The sequence below is a fragment of the Stegostoma tigrinum genome, chromosome 13 (genome assembly GCF_030684315.1).
Source record: "Stegostoma tigrinum isolate sSteTig4 chromosome 13, sSteTig4.hap1, whole genome shotgun sequence".
In the NCBI taxonomy this organism is placed as follows: Eukaryota; Metazoa; Chordata; class Chondrichthyes; order Orectolobiformes; family Stegostomatidae; genus Stegostoma; species Stegostoma tigrinum.
In genome coordinates this window covers 74,268,911-74,290,641 of record NC_081366.1, presented here as the reverse complement: position 1 = coordinate 74,290,641, position 21,731 = coordinate 74,268,911, and the positions used below count along the sequence as shown (strand labels likewise).

The 21,731-nt window shown below is 46.6% G+C and overlaps 1 protein-coding gene across 1 annotated transcript in view; it reads left to right on the top strand.

Annotated features, from left to right (window-relative positions):
• Window positions 1-21,731, top strand: part of LOC125458334 (slit homolog 3 protein-like) — a 623,269-nt gene that overhangs the window by 587,484 nt on the left and 14,054 nt on the right. The window contains exons 32-34 of the mRNA XM_048543536.2: window positions 1,973-2,103; window positions 13,253-13,407; window positions 18,620-18,905. Coding sequence (XP_048399493.1) covers window positions 1,973-2,103; window positions 13,253-13,407; window positions 18,620-18,905 — 572 coding nt within the window. The remainder of the gene's footprint in view (window positions 1-1,972; window positions 2,104-13,252; window positions 13,408-18,619; window positions 18,906-21,731) is intronic.

Here is a 21,731-nt window from a genome sequence, read left to right as displayed (position 1 = left end):
AACAAGATAACAAAAGAGGATTGATGCAAAAATAAATGGTGTCCATTTGTAAACACTTTAGAATTCATTCTGGGATTTTCTTCACATGTTTTGCTCATCAAGAGATTGTGTTACCGCCCCAAATGTGACTGCCAAATATATGTTACAAGGCAGGAAGACACCAGTCACCTTTTCCTGTTTAAAGTAGACAAGGTTTGAATACCATATAAAGCCACAAAATGCTAAGGATTTGACGGAACAAATTGAGCTTTACTGTGCAAAGTTAGAAATGTGAACCAAACTACAATAACATCCAGAATTAACATGGGGATAATAATGAGTTAAAACAAAACCAATGGTAGAACACTGCACAAAACACAGCAAATAGTACATATGATCAAGATGCCTCTGTGATCTTTAAACCCCAAATATTAATAACATTGCCTGTCACTGATTTCATTAAAACATTCTCTTCTTTATAAGGGATTACAACTCTTTAGGAGATACAACCTTGAAAATCCCTCAGAATTCTTCCCCAACATGGATTGCTTCAAGAACCCCTAACATCTTGGTCATTTAATCACTTCTTCTGAGACAAAGTTCTCCAGGACCAAGCAGACTGGCACAATTTCAGCATTTATCATGTATCCAGCTTTATCAAGGGGCCACAGAATTTCTCTAAGCTCCAATTTTTCTACGCTGCATCAAGAAAATACAGTTTATGGGCTTCCTGTCAACTGCACTGCAATGTCAATGATGCCAGGGCTTCTCGTGAGCTCTAGCCTGCTGAAATCAATTAATATCAGCACATATGCTGCCTGCATCTATTTGTTCTGTGTAAGCAAATTCCCAGTTCCAAATTAGAACTAACTCCTCTCCCAGCAAACACATTGAAACCACTGAGCCTTATACAGCTCCATCCATCTCTATAAAGACATGACCTGCTCTGAACTATCCTTAGCCTGACGCATGGTTTAAGTATCATCATTTATAACTTTTTCTTTTATCTATTGAAGTAATTGGGTCTTACAGCCTTCCAGAGCTCACTGGATGTTTAGTTTTAATTGTCTGGACATTACTGAAAGCCATGTAGATACCATTTCACAAGGCTGATTCTGATCCCACCTTTCTCGCACTTAACCTTTGTAAACGATTCAAACTATTTTTTAACTCACTTGACTTCAAAGATATTCAGATGCATTTATCTCAGTTTCTATTGTTAAAATTTAATTCCTGAAAGCAAACATTAATGCACTAAAATGCATGAATCACAAACTAGATATTTGCAACAATGAGAACAAGGTATTATATTATAGTCTCAGTGTAAGCCAGGACTCCCTCTATGATGACCCTCACCATGGGATAAATGCAGAATAATTCCCACTATAATATCCCAGCAATCACCCCTAGGCCAGTTGCAATATGAGTTTGATATTAAATTAGGCTTCCTCGAACTTTCCCAGTTTAGGTGGATTATAGGGATTCCCAACAACCAGAGTTATTACCTGTGACGTGATGTGGATGGCGTGGTAGCTCAGTGGTTAGCACTGCTGCCTCACAGCGCCAGGGATCTGGGTTTGTTTCCAGCCTCGAGTGACAGTCTGTGTGGTGTTTGTACATTCTCCCCGTGTCTATGTGTGTTTACCCCAGGTGCTCCACTTTCCTCCACATTCCACAGATGTGTGGGTTAGGTAGATTGGCCGTGCTAAATTGCCCATTGTGTGCAGGGATGTGCAGGCTAGGTGGGTTAGCCATGGCAAATGGAGGGATAGGGTGTGGGGGGGTCGATGTGGGGTGTTCTTTGGAGGGTCAGATAGGCTGAATGGCCTGCTTCTATACTGTAGGGATTCTATGAAATTCTATCCTGGGAAGGACAGGATCAGAGCACAAATAATAGGAACAATATACAGGCTACAAATGGGACAGAGATCCAAAATAAAGTGTAAATTCCAGGAGATCTAATTAAATGTTGTCTAACATACCTTCCTCCTAGGTTGCCACTGACAAGGACAATGGTTTACTGCTGTACAAAGGTGACAATGACCCTCTGGCTCTAGAACTCTACCAAGGACATGTTCGGCTGATATATGATGCTTCAAGCTATCCCCCTACCACTGTGTACAGGTGAGTCACTTTGTACTCGTTGTGTGACCGAGTGACCAGTCTCAGTTGGTCTAGAGAGGACAGAATAATTCTCAAGACGCTTCTGGTTGGGAAGGTTAGGTCGCAAAATAACAATTGGCTTAGAAAGTGGTGAAATAATGCCACTGTTCTCCCATCACCTCAGCCCCTGAGCACAAATGGCCAAGTGCGCTGAGGGTTGAAGACATATTCAAGCGACTAGGTCATGGATCTATGAATGTGTCATTGAACGTGTGGAGTGAAATGTTGGTTATTGCTTTACTGAGCGTGTGCATAAGTAACTATGCCATGGTGATATCAGTTCACCTGGAACTGGAGCCTCAGTCTGTAGGGTTACGAAAGATGTTCTCGCTCCCAATGCCTTGCATATAGTTAGATTAAATAAATCCTGTCGATGTTCACTCATAGAGAATGTAGATCTCTTCATACAACAGAGGGCGAGCTGCCATGAGGATAAATGCAGGGAGCTGGTCTCACTCTTCTTTTAAAATTAATTAGTGGTGTTGTGGGCGTCGCTGGCTGTACTAGCAGTTATTGCTCATCCCTCATTGCCCAGAGAAGGTGGGGGTTAACTGCTTTCTTGAACCACTGTAGACCATAGGCCCGCAATGCCAATGGTGAGGGGGCTCTAGGATTTTGACCCAGCAACACTGATGGAACGGTGATGTATTTCCAAGTCAGTTTGGTGAGCAACATGGAGGGGAACTTGCAGGTAGAGGTGTTCCATGTATCTGCTGCCCTTGTCCTTTTAGATAATAGTGGTGGTTTTGCAAGATGGTGTCTAAGGATCTTCGGTGAATTATTGCTGGCACATGCTGCTCCCACTGAGTGTCGCTGGTGGATGCTTGTGGATGTGGTGCCAGTTAAGCGGGCTGCTTTGTCCTGGATGGTATCAAGCTTCTTGAGTGTTGTTGGGGTTGCACCCATCCAGGCAAGTGGGGGGTATTCCATCACACTCCTAACTTGTGCCTTGACAGTGATTGACAGGCTTTGGGGAGGGAGGAGGTGAGTTACTCGCTGCAGGATTCCTGTACTCTGGGCTCTCCATTTTACACAGTGGAGCTTAGAACACAGATGAAAGCAGCCTGTTGAAAGTATCACTGGGTTCTGACAGGCAGAAGAAAAGGCCTGACGAGGTTAAAACTGCAGCAAATAATTGTGCGGATTTTGAGATTATGCACCAATTGCATAAAGTACACTTTGTCTTTCAAAAATACGTTCAACTTTCTAGCTGTTAAGGGGAAAGAATTGAGACATATAGTGAATGAACTATTTGAGTAAAAATGGCATTTGCAACACTGTGCAGGCATGCCATTAATAGGAATTACCATAGGTTTCATCTCATTATACAAAAGCTGCCTCAAAGGTGACAGTTTTTGCGGAACCCTGCCCTCATCTGTCAATTTGTAAATGTCATGATGACAGCAATCTGGTCCCTGATCAGATGGCTTTCAAAGATTGTCCACATCTATAAAAGCTCAGCGCAGAACAAAAGTAGCAAGAGTTCTAATTACATTATATTGATAAAGAAGGAGGCCGTCACTCACAGTGACATCTCATTAACATAAGATTAATACTGTCCTACCTGTGTTGAACCCTTGCCGCTGAAATTAATTCCATTGGCTAATGCGCTACCCTTTCATTAAATGTCACTGTTATCTTGTTAGCTCAGCAAGAGAGATGGTGCAAGATTTAACTATCTGCATCAAATTAAATCAGAGCTAGTAAGAAAAGCAATCAGACTTTGGATCCCCTTAAGCTTGAAAATAAGTCTTGAAAACACAACACCCAGACAGCTAATCGAGGAAAGCTTCTCATTAAATTAGGGTGCCCAGTCTCCTAAGAGAAACAAAAAAGTTATTCTGAAATTCAGTAAAGGTTTCGTACATTCTTGAAGAACTGTGCATGATAGATAGTAAATCATTTCTTGCACAGGATCAGATGGTGTTCTCTACCTTTATTTAGCATCACCTCGGCTTTCCCATAGTCTCAGATAGTAGTCAGTGTTTCATTGTCGCCCATGTTGCATTCTAAACCAATGTCCCCTTCTCTCAGGTAGCATCTTAAAAGGATAGTACCTTCCCTCTGCCATCATTTTTGTTTGCTTCATGTCAGTTCTTATCCATTCAGAACCTGGCTCTCATTAAACGTTATTTTCTGTTAATTTATTCAGAGGATATGGGCTTCACTGGAAAGGCCCAGCACACATTGCCCATCCGCAGTTGCTATGGAAGAAGTGATTTGACTGATTTGATTTGATCTGTTCCACTTGGGAAATTAGGGAGACAGATCCCCAGGATTTTGGTTCAGCGACACTGAAGGAACGGCGATGTATTTCCAAGTCAGGATGTGCGTTTGGAGGGGAGCTTATCAGTCTGTGGCTTTCCCATGTGTGTGCTACCCTTGCCATTCTGGGCTGTTGTAGTGTTTAGTATGGAAATGGCTGCCTGAGTAGCCTCGATGAATTTCTGTCGTGCACTTGTGGACAGAATACACTGCCGTTGCTGTGGTGGGGGGAGTGGGTGCTTGTGGATGTGGTGCCAGTCAAGTGGGCTGCTTTGTTGTGGATGGCCACGTGTTGTGGGAGCTGCACTCATCCAGGGCAAGAGGGGAATATTCCGCCACACTGCTGACTTGTGCCTTGTAGACGGTGGGCAGGCTTTGGAAATGAGCTATACCGTCAAATCCAAAATGGGCTGCACCAGTTCTATCCTTATATTAGAAAACAAACATTTTGTTGGAAATAAAAGACTGTTCAATTCCAGAGGAACTTTCAAGGGGGGAGCAACAGAACTCAATCATAATGGCTAAGACAAAGGACTGAGAGGTGACCTGGGTTTGGAGTCTCTGGGGTCAGACTTATACTGGCAAGGTGGTTTGCTTGAGTGGCGAAATTTTGCAATCTCAACAGCCTCACCTCGGGTTTGAGGATCCATAACACCATAAGACGTAGGAGTGGAAGTAAGGCCATTAGGCCCATCGAGTCCCCTCCACCATTTAATCATGTCTGATGGGGCATTTCAACTCCACTTCTCCCTGTAGCCCTTGACTCCTTCCGAGATCAAGAATTTATCAATCTCTGCCTTGAAGACATTTAACATCCCGGCCTCCAATGCGCTCCGTGGCAATGAATTCCACAGTCCCACCACTCTCTGGCTGAAGAAATGTCTCCTCATTTCCGTTCTGAATTGACCCCCTCTAATTCTAAGGCTGTGCCCACGGGTTCTAGTCTCCCCGCCTAACAGAAACAACTCCCCAGCGTCCACCCTTTCTAAGCCATGCATTATCCTGTAAGTTTCTATTAGATCTCCCCTCAACCTTCAACACTCTAATGAATACAATCCCAGGATCCTCAGCCATTCACCATATGTTAGGCCTACCACTCCAGGGATCATCCGTGTGAATCTCCGCTGGACACGCCCCAGGGCTAGTATGTCCTCCCTGAGGTGTGGGGCTCAAAATTGGACACAGTATTCTAAATGGGGCCTAACTAGAGCTTTATAAAGCCTCAGAAGCACATCACTGCTTTTATATTCCAACCCTCTGGTGACACTCATTTCTTGCCATGGTGAGCTGAAGGTGGGGCCCTCGATCCTTGAACCAAATCCTCAATGATCATTTCAGTGGGTGAGTGCCGAAGCTGGTTCAAAGGCCCATCTCTGTTATCCAATACTTTTTATCGAATCCCTACAGTGCGGAAACAGGCCATTCAGACCAACAAGTCCACACTGACCCTCCAAAGGGCACCCCACCCCGCACCCCCCCTCCCACCCCTGCACCCACCATGGCTTATCTACCTAATCTACACATCCCTGAACACTATGGGGCAATTTAGCACAGCCAACCTACCCTAACCTGCACATCTTTGGACTGTGGGCGGAAACCAGAGCACCTGGAATAAACCCCCACAGACTCGGGGAGAATGTGCAAACTCCACACAGACGGTCGTCCCGAGGGTGGGATCGAACCCAGTTCCCTGGCGCTGTGAGGCAGCAGTGCTAACCACTGAGCTGCTGTGCCATGAAGTCAGGTGCTCATCTGTAAATTACCGTTGCCATAGGCCAAGGCTTCATTTGATATCCTAATATTAATTTTGATATTATCATTTAATATTGGAATACTCACCTAACTCTACGACAGTGTGTTGCTTCCGAAAAGCAGGAAGATGCAAACACAAGCCCACAGCTTTAAAGGAAACAATCATTTTCATGTAATCCAAAACCCTGGTGGGTTTGTGGGCTGTTGGATTGAATTTAGCTGGGCGTTCTGTGAAAAGTCAGTGGCTCAAAAGGTTTAAACAGCAGGTCTAGCTGCTCTACTGCGCAGGCTACACAGTTTGGCGCCTGTAGCTGTCATTATGTCAAGGTGAATGCCATGAAATAGAGACACAAAATATTGGTCGGCTCCCTTCATCCAGTGCCAAGCCACTGTCTCTGTCTGTCTGTCTGAGAACGTAGAGGTTTACCCTCAGCTCATACACCCAATCCAAACAAGGCAGTGGAACCTTTAAGCTGTCTGTGCTAAAGTGCCTTAAGAGGAACTTCAGTCAGAATTCTCATGTGTTTTTGAGAAAAGAGAGGCTATATTTAAAGCAATCCTTGCATTTCTCCACCAGCCTTTCCCTAGGCGTTGCTTTTTTACGGATCATTTTGACAGGGAGATGGCGACTTCTCTGGGGCCTCCTGTGTTTTCCTTTTAATATAGTAGTTAACTTGGCTGCCTTTCCTCGTGATCTGCCTCCCATATCTGTGCGCTGCTGATAAATATCACTGCAGTCAAATGGCAGACCTCTGCAGTTAAGTCGGAATACCGCAGCTCCTCCAGGGTGTCACATCTCATAGGGCATGACAAGTTTCAGGTCTGCTTCCGATAGGCTCTAGTCTCCGGCAGTGCCGTCCATGGACATGGATTGTCTCATGTGGTTGGGAATCTGGCAGCTCCGCATGGTCGCTGAAAGTTCACAACCCAATGGAATTACAAAAGAATCCCCTGTGGTGATCAGAACGGGATGCGGTGGCTTTGTGCATGTTCTCGCGTTATCTTGAAGCAGATATTTGGTGAGGTGATGCCAGTCGTGAGGTGGGGTTAACTGCTTTGTTTCACATGCAGCTGCGCGGTTGCTGCTCCTCAGGACTTGTCGACAGCACTCCCCAAACTAGTAACCTCCACCCCAGCACCTCTAAGTCTCCCTCGCTGCCACGCCCGCAACCCTCACTCGGAGCAGAGATTACCATTCTTCCACTGTGGCCGGGACACACTCCTGGCACTTGCACAGCATCGCCCTGTACATTGCCTGCAGAAATATTCCTCGAGCATCCAGCAATGTGCGGTAAATGGTAACATTTGTTGCCCAGATCCAGAAATAAACTTTGCTTCAATGATCATGCAGAGAGAAAAGCCAGGAAAAGACTGTGCTTCCAAACCCCAGCCTCATTTCTCACCATGACGTGGAAAAATAATTGAGCACCCATTCAGCAGAGCAGCACACTGTCACTCAGTAGCTAACGCTGCTGCCGTACAGCGCCAGGGACCTGGTTTGATTCCACCTTCAGATGACTGTCTTTGTGGAGTTTGCACGTTCTGTACAGGTTCCCTCTGGGTGCACTGGTTTCCTCCCACAGATGTGCAGGTTAGGTGAATTAGTCACGGAAAATGCAGTTTAAAAATAGAGATTGCTGGGGAAAACTCAGCTGATGTGCTGCGCTCAGCTCTGAGCAAGGGTCACTCGACCCGAAACATGAACTCTGATTCCTCTCCGCAGATGCTGGCGGACCTGCTGAGCTTTTTCCAGCAATTTCTGTTTCTGTCTCTGATTTACAGCGCCTGCGGTTGCTTCAGTTCTGGTGGGAAATGTGGGGATAGGGTGGGTGATGTTCGGGGGCTCAGTGTCAGTTCAGTGGGCCGAATGGTCTGCTTTAGCACTGCAGGGATTCTGCGATTTTCCGCGACCCGCTTGTTTATCTAAAAAGCTGCAATCAGTTCACCAGCAGTTGCTACTTTAACTGCAGGACCAACCCTACGCGCTCACTCCTTTGATTTAAAATGCATCTCCCCATTGTTTATTCTGTGCACTGTGATGTTGACGAATCATTCACAAAACAGTGTGAGGTTACCATGTCTCACTCCCCTACACCCAACCGTGCCCTTGTCATGTCGGTTTGACTTGATTCACGATCAACATTTTTCACCAGATGGTTTCGACAGAGGTACTGACGTTGGTCTGTGTTTTCTTGGCAAACGCTGCCAACTTTCCTGTCATTCCTCCTGCCACATCTGCGTAAGCTCTCCAAACAAAGATTACAATGCACAGCCAAGAGGCACAAAGCTGCAGTGAAACTGGAAAACTCTAGCAGATGCTTTTATTGGGTGTCGCAAGTTTTGGGTCTGCTTTCGGAAGTCTCTCATCTCCAGCACTGGTGCCTGCCATAAAGGGCTCCGTGCACCTTGCATTAATGGGTGCATCAGACCTACTGGCCTCCCAGAGCTTAACCCAATGGCACAGTAATAGGGCCAGCCCCCACCCCATAATCTGAACTGGAGATGATGTCTTTCTCAGAGATAATGGGAACTGCAGATGCTGGAGAATCCGAGATAACAAAGTGTGGAGCTGGATGAATACAGCAGGCCAAGCAGCATCTTAGGAGCACAAAAGCTGACGTTTCAGGTGTCCTTCGCATGTAGCTTACCCAATGGCCTCATTTCAGTGAGATAGAAGAACGTACATGTAGGCTTGTGCTTAAGGAACAAATAACAGTGCAGCACAGGAACAGGCCCTTTGGCCCACCAGGATTGTGCCAACACATGCCTTTCTAAATTAAAAACCTTTTGCCTGAATGTTCTCCACATCCCTCAATTCCCTGCCTATTTATATCAGTCAAGATGCCTCTAGCTATTATATCTGCCTCCACTCTGGCAATGAATTCCAGGCACTTACCACCCTGTGTGTAAATAAACCTGTCTCACATCTCCTTTCAACTTACCCGCTTTTACCTTAAACCTATTGACATTTCTACCCTGGGAAAAAGACTCTGACCATCCATTCTATCCATGCCTCTCAAAATTTTGTGTCCATTCATCAGGATTCTCCCTCATCCTTCGACGTTCAATTGAAAGCAAGCCACGTTTATCCAGTCTGTCCTCACAGCTAACAAGGACATAGCTAATCAAGACAAAGCGGCTCATTTGATTGGCCCTTCATCCACAAGCATCTACGCTCTCCATCACCGATGCTCAGCAGTAGCAGTGTGTACTATCTACAAGATGCACTGCAGAAATTCACCAAAGATCCTCAGACAGCACCTTCCAAACCCATGATCATGTCCATCTAGAAGGACAAGGGCAGCAGATACATGGGGACACCACCACCTCCAAGTTCCCCTTCAAGCCACTCACCATGCTGACTTGGAAGAATATCACCGTTCCTTGACTGCCGGGGGGTCAAAATCCTGGATTTCCCTCCTTCATGGTATTGTGCGTCAATCCACAGGAGGTGGAGTGCAGTGGTGCAAGAAGGCAGCTCACCACTATCTTCTCAAGGGGCAACTAGGGATGGGCAATAAATGCTGGGTCAGCGACGACCACATCCCACGAATAAATAAATCAAGGACATCAGTGCTGTTTTCAAGGAACCGCCCCTACCCTGGCTGTTGGACCAGGCTGAGAGTTGAGATAATTGCCTCTCACTGTATCAGTTGTAAAATAAACAAATTGGTCTCTGGTTTTGTTACACAAATGTATCATTGATAGCCCCTTTTAAACCAATAAGAATTCATTTTTTATTACGCAGCCTTAATCCCTGAATTCTTTACTGGAAAGGTACTGTGTACAAGATGATGAGGCATAGATAGAGTGGATAGCCGGAGACTTTTTCCCGGGGTGGAAATGACTTTTTCGAGGGGGCATAATTTTAAGATGATTGGCGGAAGCTGTAGGGGAGATGTCAGAGATAGGTTCTTCACACATAGAGTGGTGGATGTATGGAATACCCTGCTGGCAGTGGTGGTGGAGTCAGATACATTAGGGATATTAAAGTGACTGTTGGATAGGCACATGGATGATTGTAAAATACAGAGCATGCAGGGTAGTTTGATCTTAGAGTAAGATAAAACTTACTTCTTGGGCCAAAGGGCCTGTATTGTGCTGTACTGTTCTGCGTTCAAATGGTTTTTCTAAAATCATAAAACATCAAACTGGAGCCCATGAACGAAGTTCAGGTCCTGTAACTTCACCATTTCACCTTGCTCCTCTGGTGTTCTCTCTCAGAGTCAATGTTTTTGAAATAGCTTGGGAGGATAGAGCACAGATTAGCCCGTATGTTCTCAGGAACAAGAACAGAAGTTGCTGGAAAAGGTCAGCAGATCTGGCAGCATACGTGGAGAGAAATCAGGGTTAATATTTAAGGTCAAGTGACCCTTCCTCAGAACTGATGGTAGCTAGGAAAATAAAATGTGAGGCTGGATGAACACAGCAGGCCAAGCAGCATCTCAGGAGCACAAAAGCTGACGTTTCGGGCCTAGACCCTTCATCAGAGAGGGGGATGGGGAGAGGGAACTGGAATAAATAGGGAGAGAGGGGGAGGCGGACCGAAGATGGAGAGTAAAGAAGATAGGTGGAGAGAGTATAGGTGGGGAGGTAGGGAGGGGATAGGTCAGCCCAGGGAAGACGGACAGGTCAAGGAGGTGGGATGAGGTTAGTAGGTAGCGGGGAGTGCGGCTTGGGGTGGGAGGAAGGGATGGGTGAGAGGAAGAACCGGTTAGGGAGGCAGAGACAGGTTGGACTGGTTTTGGGATGCAGTGGGTGGGGGGGGAAGAGCTGGGCTGGTTGTGTGGTGCAGTGGGGGGAGGGGACGAACTAGGCTGGTTTAGGGATGCAGTAGGGGAAGGGGAGATTTTGAAACTGGTGAAGTCCACATTGATACCATATGGCTGCAGGGTTCCCAGGCGGAATATGAGTTGCTGTTCCTGCAACCTTCGGGTGGCATCATTGTGGCAGTGCAAGAGGCCCATGATGGACATGTCATCTAGAGAATGGGAGGGGGAGTGGAAATGGTTTGCGACTGGGAGGTGCAGTTGTTTGTTGCGAACTGAGCGGAGGTGTTGTGTAAAGCGGTCCCCAAGCCTCCGCTTGGTTTCCCCAATGTAGAGGAAGCCGCACCGGGTACAGTGGATGCAGTATACCACATTGGCAGATGTGCAGGTGAACCTCTGCTTAATGTGGAATGTCATCTTGGGGCCTGGGATAGGGGTGAGGGAGGAGGTGTGGGGACAAGGGTAGCATTTCCTGCGGTTGCAGGGGAAGGTGCCGGGTGTGGTGGGGTTGGAGGGCAGTGTGGAGCGAACACGGGAGTCACGGAGAGAGTGGTCTCTCCGGAAAGGAGACAGGGGAGGGGATGGAAAAATGTCTTGGGTGGTGGGGTCGGATTGTAAATGGCGGAAGTGTCGGAGGATGATGCGTTGTATCCGGAGGTTGGTGGGGTGGTGTGTGAGAACTGCCACAATTTCCCGGAGGAAACCCACGCAGACACGGGGAGAATGTGCAAACTCCGCACAGACAGTCGCCCCAAGGGTGGAATCGAACCCGATTCCTTGGTGCAGTGAGGCAGCAGCTAACCACTGAGCCGCTGTGCCAATTTACAGAGTAAAGACTTCGGTCTCCTCACTGTTTAAGGAACAGTGTCTATCTTACTCGTGGAACTCACACATGATTGCCATCATGCATCTTGCTTCAGGCAGGAACCTTTCCTGACTTGGTGGCAACAAACTAACCCAACCCTGAACGGGTAATGGTTTGTATTCCAAAACGTACAACCAAATGTCACATGTAAGATGTTATCAAAAACTTGGCTGCCATTCATGCCTTTGTGTTGTCACATTAATTGCCATCAAATCACCACCAACACTCGGTCATGAAGTGGCTTTTATAACTTGCCAAGATCCTTGGAAGTGACTATTTTATCTGCGTCAGACCATTATACAGAGTATTGTGAGAAGCCTGCCAGGAAAAAAAATGACAGTGCCCTGGTGCAGAATTTTTCAGTTCAGAGAGTGTTATTTCTGCCTCACATTTCTCACTGTTGTTGCCATGGAATGTGAACTGTAATTTGTACTTTCTGGTCCTGCTGTCATGTAAAATTGTTTACGGAAAGGTTCATAAGAGTTCCCTGACCTTTCGTAAGTTTGTGCGCACCTCTGCTGTTGAACTCACTCTTAACTTCAAAGAGAGAAATCTCTGCCATTTGCAGTAATGAAGTATCCTGAACCAGGCATCTGTACCCCTACCTCTCATCATTCACAGTACTTCTCCCAGCTCTGGGATTTAATCCTTTCAACCTGTCTGCTCCCTCCAACAGGCAGGATTAATTCTCTCTGAGACCACACCAGGCAGTCATTGAGGCTCCTTGACAGTCACATGGAGCAATTTGGTGTGATGTAGTTGCCATGGGGGAAGAATGAAATCAGACATCAAATTGTCCATCGTTGATCGTCTCCACACTGAAGGGGAATAAGAATATTGCTGTCATCAGTTCTTCTCGCACTGATCCATCCTGATTGATAAGCCAGAAGCAAAAACAGAAACTGCTGGTCTGGCAGCATCTGTGGAGAGACATCAGAGTTAATGTTTCAGGTCGGGTAACCCTTCCTCAGAACTGGAATTATTTTAGACATGCAGTCACTGTGTAAACAAGGTGTAGAGCTGGATGAACACAGCAGGCCAAGCAGCATCATAGGAGCAGGAAAGCTGCGTTTTGGGCCTTGACTCTTCTTCAGAAAATTTTCTGGAGAAGGGTCTATGCCCAAAACATCAGCCTTCCTGCTCTTCTGATGCTGCTTGGCCTGCTGTGTTCATCCAGCTCCACACCTTGTTATCTGAGATTCTCCAGCAACTGCAGTTCCTACTGTCTCAGTCACTGTGAAAAACGGGGCAGCCCATGTGCACAACAGTTCACACGAACAACAACACAATAAATATGTGTTTGTCGTGTGTGCACAGCCACCCCACTGTATATTCCTCATTCATTGCTCTGACAGTCTTCCTGTGGCTGATGCCTTTTTTTCATTCTACGTAAAAGCTGAAAGAGTGAGTTAAATACTGAATAAAAACCAAAATAATTTTTTTTCTTATTCCCCTTCAGTGTGGAGACGATCAACGATGGACAATTTCACACTGTTGAGTTGATGATGATGAATCAGTCACTGAGCCTAGTCGTTGATAAAGGAACGCCCAGGAGCCTGGGGAAGCTGCTCAAGCAACCAACTCTGAGCCTGAACTCCCCGCTGTATATTGGAGGTGGGTTTCTTCGTCACTTTCTCCATTAGCCACAGGGAAAGGGCCAGCAGATGCCAGTCATTCTGTTTGCTCTCAAAGTGAGCTTTGGTTGTGAATAACTTCTTGCTGCCGGGCTGCAGTCCATTTCGCTTTGCATACGTACGTTGATAAAGTTGCGCGCAGCTTGAAGGTCAGTCATTTCAGGGCTCACCAAAGCTCACCGTTCAAAAAGTGAGAAGCCGCACGCTTCCCCCCGGCATTTCCCCCTGCATTTTGCTCCATCTTGCTGGAGATGCGTAAACAGAGCAGGCGTAGAGTTTCTCGGAGATAGCAAGAACTGCAGACACCAGGGTCTGAGATAACACAGCGTGGAGCTGGAGAAACACAGCAGGCCAGGCAGCATTACAGGAGTAGGAAAGTCAACGTTTCAGGTCGGGACTCTTCTTGAAGAAGGGTCCTGACCCGAAGCGTCGACTCTCCTGGTCCTCTGATGCTGACTGACCTGCTATGTCCCTCCAGCTCCGCACTGCGTTGAGACACGTGTAAAGTTTTGCACATTTACCTATGATGTGGGAATGTTTGGTGTCTGCAAACTGTGTGAGGGTGAACTTGCCAGGTGCATCATTGTGGGATAAAGAATGTGAATTTGAGTCCAAAATTCTACAAATTCTTTGTAAATTGTTGCTGGGGGTGGATGCAGTGCCTGGTGTAGAAGAAAGGAGGAGATGATCTTTGAAGACATACTTCCCAAGCCTGACCATTTCTGTGAGGTCGTTGAGTGCTTTAACACTCCATTGAAGTGGAGAGGCCATGGCCTAGTGGTATTATCATTGGGCTATTTTATCCAGTAATAAGCTGGGGAGCTGGAATCAAATCCCACCAAGGCGGCTGGTGGAATTTGGATTCAATCAAAAATCTAGAATTGTGAGACCAACGATGATCGTGACACCATTGTTGATTGTCAGGAAAAACCAATCTGGTTCAGTGATGTCTTCTGGTGAAGCAAGCTGCCACCCTTACGTGGTGTGGCCTACGTGTGACTCCAGACGCGCAGCAATGTGGGTGACACTGAACCGCTCTCTGTGCGATGCATGCTGGCCTAACACTCATCCCATGAATGGATTAAAAACAAAATGGTGGTTGGATCTTTGGACCTGTCCTTCCCTTCTGCACCTATGTGTTTGTATGGCTTATCGTCATGCTCCTGGATCCAATGGAATGTAGATCTCCCTCTTCTCTCCATCCTACAAGCAAGTGCATTGCCGCCTCAGGTAAACTTTGGTGCATACACTTGCCATAGTTAGCCACTGGACTCCAGACGGTAAAAAGTCCCAGTTTCACTTTGGACAATACAGGCAACTATGAGTGAATAACTGCAGATGCTGGAATCTGTACTGAAAAAAAAACAAACACTAGAGATCACAGCAGATCAGGCAGCATCCATGGAGAGAGAGCAAGCTAACGTTTCAAGTCTAGATGACCATTCATCACAGCCGAAGTGCAGTGTGCGATGTGTTTCCTAAAAATGAGGATCTTGCTTTTCCATCAGTCTCTCAGTGAGATCCCATCAGTCACTCAGTGAGATCCCATCAGTTGCTCAGTGAGATCCCATCAGTCACTCAGTGTGATACCATCAGTTACTCAGGATGATTCCATCAGCCTCTCAGCGAGATCCCATCAGCCTATCAGTGTGATCCCATCAGCTGTTCCTTGAATCTGATTCGCTACTCCCTGAGTTCTATTCACCACACAGGCTGCTCTCCTTCAATGCTCATTAGTTCCCGCGCCGTTCTGTCCTGAGGTGGTTTTGGCCGAGGTGTCCAGGTGATGGTGTGACAGGAGAGCCCTGAGAATGCAGTGTGTCCTGGGGGGCCCTTGTGCCAGCCTTTGCAAACCAGGAGTATGAAGCTGTAACATTTCAGGGAAAGTAATGAAATGTTATCATTTTTGCTGGGTGCGGGATTGGGGGTACGGAATACAAAAGTAGAGAGAAACAGAAATAGATATTGCTAGAAAAGTTCAGCAAGTCTGGCAGCATCTGTGGAGAGAAATCAGAGTTAATGTGTTGGGTCTAGTGACCCTTCCTCAGAATTGACGGCAGCTGAGGAAATATTGGTTTTCATGCAGAAGATAGTGTGGGAGGAGGGGTTACGGAGTAAATGATAGGCGGAATTGAAGCCCAAAGAGAGAGAAGAGCAATTGGACAGACAAAGGAGTGGATAACAATCAGGCTAGGAGGATGAATAGCTGTTAATGGGGACTGGTAGTTGCTAACAATGAGACCATGTGATAACTGGTCCTGGGGCATGGTGGTTGGTGTAAGGTCCCTCAAACCCTAAAGTTGTTGAACTTGATATTGAGTTTGGAGTGCAGCAAGGTTCCCAAGTGGAAAATGAGGTGCTGTTGTTCCAGCTTATGCTGAGCTTCACTGGAGCACTGCAGTGAGCCTGAAGCAGGTATGTTGGCCAGGGAACAAGGTGATGTGTTATAGCGGCAGGCAACTGGAAGCTCAGGGTCCTTTTTCGAGGGACAGAATGTGGAGGGATTGCCTCAATGATACAGCGCACAGGTGAGACTGTCTCTGAAATGCAGCACAAGCACAATGTTGGTCACCTTATTTCAGGATGATGCATCATAGCGAAAGTTTGCTAGACTAATACATGGAATGGGTAGATTGTGTTAGACTTGTGCTAGATTTGTATCTGCTGAGATTGAGAGGAAAAAGAGGTGATTTGATTGAAGCACACAAAATCCTGAAAAGGTCTTGACAAAGTAGATTGGAGAGGTGTTTCTTCATCTGGGAAAGGCTCGAGTGAAGGATGAGTGATTAAGAATATGGGGATTGCCCATTTAAAGCCTGGATTAGGTGAGTTACATTTGGAACACTTTGAAAAGTGATGAAAGTAGAGTCATGGAGTATTTTTAAGACAGTGGTGGTGGATCTTTGTCAAATGCAGAGTTGAGAGGTTATCAAGGATAAGCAGGATCTGAGTTTACAATCAGATCAGCCCTGGTCCTGTTGAATGGTGGAACAGACCGAAGGGATTGACTGGCTTTCTCCTCCTGATTTAAATGTTTGTATGTAAAATGTGCTGTTTCTAAATGTGACATTCAGCTGCTTCTGTCAGCCTTTTCACACAATCTATAGCATAAAAACTGCCCACCCTCACTGGGGACATGATGGCTCAGTGGTTAGCTCTGCAGCTTCACAGCACTAGGGACCCAGGTTCAGTTCCCCCTCGGGCAACTGTCTGTGTGGAGTTTGCACATTCTAACTGTGTCTGCATGGGTTCCCCCACCCCGCCACAGTCCAAAGATGTGCAGGTTAGGTGGATTAGCCATGGGAAACACTTTTCAAGGACCACAACTTCCCCCACAGTAGTTAAAAACTCCTTTGATCACATCTTATGCTTTTCCAACACCTCAGCACCCACACCCCCTCCCCACAATAACAACAAAGACAGAATTCCCCTTGTCCTCGCCTATCACCCCATCTACCTCTGGATTTGACGCATCATTCTCCGCCACTTCTGCCAGCTGCAATCTGAACCCACTACCAAGAATATATTTCCCTCACCACCCCTATGTGCTTTCTGGAGGGCCGCTCTCTCCATGACTGTCTCATCTGCTCCACACTCCTCTCCAGCCCCACCTCACCCGGCACCTTGCCCTGCACCTGCAGGAAGTGCTACACCTGCCCCCACACCTCCCCCTTCACCCTCATCCCAGGCCGCAAGAAAACCTTCTACATCAAGCAGATGTTAACTTGCACATCTGCTAATGTGGTATGTTGTGTCTGCTGTTCCAGATGTGCCCTGCTCTACATCGCGGAAACCAAGTGGAGGCTTGGAGACTGCTTTGCAGAACACCTACGCTTGCTTCACGATAAACGACTGCACCTCCCAGTCGTGAACCGTTTTAACTCCCCCTCCCACTAGCCTCATCCCCACCACCTTGACTTGTCTGTCTTCCCTCCCACCTACCCAGCCCTCCCTCCTCACTGACCAACTCCCCACGTACACTCACCTTTACACTCCATCTCTACCGTCCTGACCTGTGCGTCTTCTCTCCCACCTATCTGCTCCACTATCCACCTTCCACCATCGCCTCCCCCTGTCTCTATTTATTTCAGAGCCCCCTTCTCCTCCCACATTTCTGAAGAAGAATCCAGACCCGAAACGTCAGCTTTCCCGCTCCTCTGATGCCGCCTGGCCTGTTGTGTTCCTCCAGCTCTACACCTTTGTTATCTCAGACTCCAACATCGGCAGTTTCTACTAGCTCTGAGTGTTTACTGCAGTTGTGTGTATCCCTTGATTGACTGGAATATTTCACAAGCTGGCACATGCCCAATCCCGAACGTGCATTTATTGCTGCATATCGGCTAGGTATCTGAGAGAGCATGTATTTTATGGCGGAGTGGACTTGATGGGCCGAATGGCCTTACTCCCACTCCTATGTCTTATGGTCTTATATCTCAAAAGGAATCAAGGGCTGCGGGGAGAGTGCAGGGAAGTGGCATTGAAATGCCCACCAGCCATGATTTAAATGGCGGAGTGGACTTGATGGGCCGAATGGCCTTACTCCCACTCCTATGTCTTATGGTCTTATATCTCAAAAGGAATCAAGGGCTGCGGGGAGAGTGCAGGGAAGTGGCATTGAAATGCCCACCAGCCATGATTTAAATGGCGGAGTGGACTTGATGGGCCGAATGGCCTTACTCCCACTCCTATGTCTTATGGTCTTATGCATTTTATTGTGGATAAACCTGCTTATAAGGCTAGGTCTCTCTACATAATTTCACCTGTAAGATGCACCTCTGGCTGCACTGTACTGCCTCAGTACGGCACTGAAATTTGAAATCATAAGCTGGTCAACAAACACAAAGACTTGGACCCCACATACAAACCCATACAGAACAAAGCTGGAAATAACACTATTCACCATAACGGACCGGACAGTATAAATTCCAAGCAGTGTAGAATAACATCGCTTCATCAGAGGCCTGGCTGATGTTACCTACCATGGTGATGAAACATCTGAATGAGAACAAGCCAGCTCAGTGAGCAAGTCACTCACAACCCGAGCTACAGATCTTAAAACTGAAATCTTAGGCTGGCACTTCAAAGTTGAGAATGTTACTCAGGGTTGTGACGTTGACTTGGGTTCATTTTGAGAAATCAATGAAACCCCACCTGCCTCTCTTAAACATTGCACCCATTGCTTGTCATTAAAGGCATCCCCCCCGTCTCAGGGGTAGCAGCGCTCCGCCAAGGACCTGACCGCAATCTCAACGGTTTCCATGGCTGCATTCACGATGTGCGCATCAACAACGAGCTGCAGGATTTCAGGAGCTTGGCCCAGATGCCCCTGGGCGTCTCTCCAGGTTGCAGGTCCTGCAACATCTGCAAAAACGGTGTGTGCCGCTCGCTCGATCAGTCCAGCATCACCTGCGATTGCCATCCTGGCTGGATGGGGCCATTGTGCGACCAGGAAGCCCAGGATCTCTGTGCTAACAACAAGTAAGTAATGGATCTCACTGACCCACCACAGAAGGTGACTTCTCCGTTGTGGCGAGGGATACTAACGTGTTGCTTTGTTTTGATTAAACTGTTGGCTAAAAACAATGGTATCAATGTGGATTCCATAAGCTTCAAAATCTCCCCTCTCCCCACTGCATCCCAAACCAGTCTAGCTCGTCCCCACCTCCCTAACCTCTTCTTCCTCTCACCTATACCATCGTCCCACCTCAAGCCACACCCCCATTTCCTCCCTTCTAACCTCATCCCGCCTCCTTGACCTGTCCGTCCTCCCCGGACCGACCTATCCCCTCCCTACCTCCCCACCTGTACTCTCCTCTCCACCTATCTTCTCCTGTATCCATCTTCGGTCCGCCTCCCCCTCTCTCCCTATTTATTCCAGAACCCTCACCCCATCCTCCTCTCTGATGAAAAGTCTAGGCCCGAAACTTCAGCTTTTGTGCTCCTGAGATGCTGCTTGGCCTGCTGTATTCATCCAGCTCCACACTTTGTTATCTCGGATTCTCCAGCATCTGCAGTTCCCATTATCTCTGGTTAAAGCTGTGTCCAGTTCTGCTCTCCCTGTTATTACAAGGATGTTATTAAGCTGGAGAGGGTTCAGAAAAGATTTATCAGGAAGTTGCTGTGAACAGAGCATTTGAGTTATAAGGAGAGGTTGGCTAGACTGGGACATTTTTCACTGGAGCATGAGAGGTTGAGGGGCGACCTTGTAAAAGTTTATGCCCCATGAAAGGGTACAGGTAAGGTAAAAGGCAGGTGTCTTTTTCCTAGGGTGGGGGATTTCAAGACTAGGGGGCATGTTTTTAAGGTGAGAGGAGAAATACTTTAATAGGTCAAGAGGGGTAAACTTTTTCACATCGGGAGTGGTTCGTGTGTGGAAGGAACTTCCAAAGGAAATGGCAGATGTGGGTACAATTAGAATGTTTAAAAGACATTTGGGTAAGTATATGAATGGGAAAGGTTTGGAGGAATATGGGCCAGGAGCAGGCAGGTGGGACTAGTTTAGTTTGGGATTATGGTCAGCATGGACAGATTGGACCGAGGGGTCTATTTCCATGCTGTATGACTCAATGATTCTAAAATAGGAATGAAGTGAACTTGCATCTTGCTTTCCCTTGTCTTAATGTGAGTGAGCTTAGAGTCCCTTGTTTCCTTTCAGCTATCTTTTTAAAAATGCCGCAGTCCTGTTTTTGTACAACACATTGGGATGTACATCACCATTCGTAAGCAAGTCGACAGCCAACAGCACCATCTGCTGTTGAATGATGCCTGTCCTCATTCAAGAGAAAAATGACACAGTGCCCTGGCCACCTGTTTCCCCTTTCATAAATCATACAGGCATCTTGTCTTTTCCAGAGAAAAGTATTATATTCTATGGTAGTTGAATCCTTTTGCCCCAGGTCTGGTACAATCTAGTCCATCGAGTAATCGTGCTGTACAGCACAGAAACAGACTCTTCGGTCCAACTTGTCCATGCTGACCAAATATCCTAAATTAATCTAGTCCCATTTGCCAGTATTTGGCCCATTTCCCTCTAAACCCTTCCTATTCATATACCCACCCAGATGCCTTTTCAATGTTGTAATTGTACCAGTCTCCACCATTTCCTCTGGCAGCTCATTCCACACACACACCACCCTCTGTGTGAAAAAGTTACTCCTTAGGTCCCTTTTATATCTTTCCTCTCTCACCTTAAACTTATGCCCTCTAGTTTGGACCCCGCTACCCTGGGGAAAAGACCTTGGCTATTCAACCTACCCCTCATGACTTTATAAACATCTGTAAGGTCAGCCCTGAGCCTATGATGCTCCAGGGAAATTAGCCCCAGGTTATTCAGTCTCTCCCTGTAGCTCAAACCCTCCAACCCTGCCAACATCCTTGAAAAACTTTTCTGAACCCTTTCGAATTTTGCAACATCTTTCCTACTGCAGGGAGACCGAAAGTGAACACAATATTCTAAAAATGGCCGAACCAATGTCTTTTCTACAATGCTTCAACGTTGTTTGTTTGTGGTGGCATAAATAATTTATTTATGTGGCACCTTCAACAAATTAAAGCGCATACAGCAGAATTCTTGAATAATTTGAGCATGTAAGATGACACAAGGACTGTGAACTCAGAGCCTGCTCGTGGGTGAAAGGTTTAAGACGTGCCTTTAAAGTAGAGATACCAAAAAGTGTGCGAGTGGTTGGAATCCCAGAAGTGAATGTTGTGATTGGTGGGGTGATGATTATTGAGGATACAGGAGAGGCCAAACCTGGGAGGTGTGCAGAGGACTGAGGGTTATAGGGAGAGGGAACGCAGAAATAAATAGTAACACTGCCCACAGTGTTCTGAGTCCATCAGTTTAGCATTACTGTTCTGCGTTCTGTGCTCTTAGAATATAAAGAACTTTGAATTTTTCATGGCCGTGTGGACTTTTAAAGTCACCTTCAGAGATGTTTATGTCTGGATTCCTGAAACACCTTCGTCATCCCTTCCATTTTGTTTCTTCCTAAAAATGAATAACCTCCTTATTTCTGATATCAGGGTAAACTACCTCCAAGCTGCAACACATTGAACGTCATTTTCCAGTCGTCTACTGACTTCGAAATCTTTCTCACTTGTACTTCAGTACATTCCTCCACATTATTACCTCCAACCGGCACCACCTAGTGACACTATGATTTACAACGAATACTCCAGTCTCTGAGTTAAGTAAATTGTGAACAGCAGCAGTCTCAACAAAGATTGTTGTGAGAGCGAGTTTCGAGAAGATTTGTAGCTCAGGTTGAGGTTCTGGATGTGAGTTTGCTCGCTGAGCTGGAA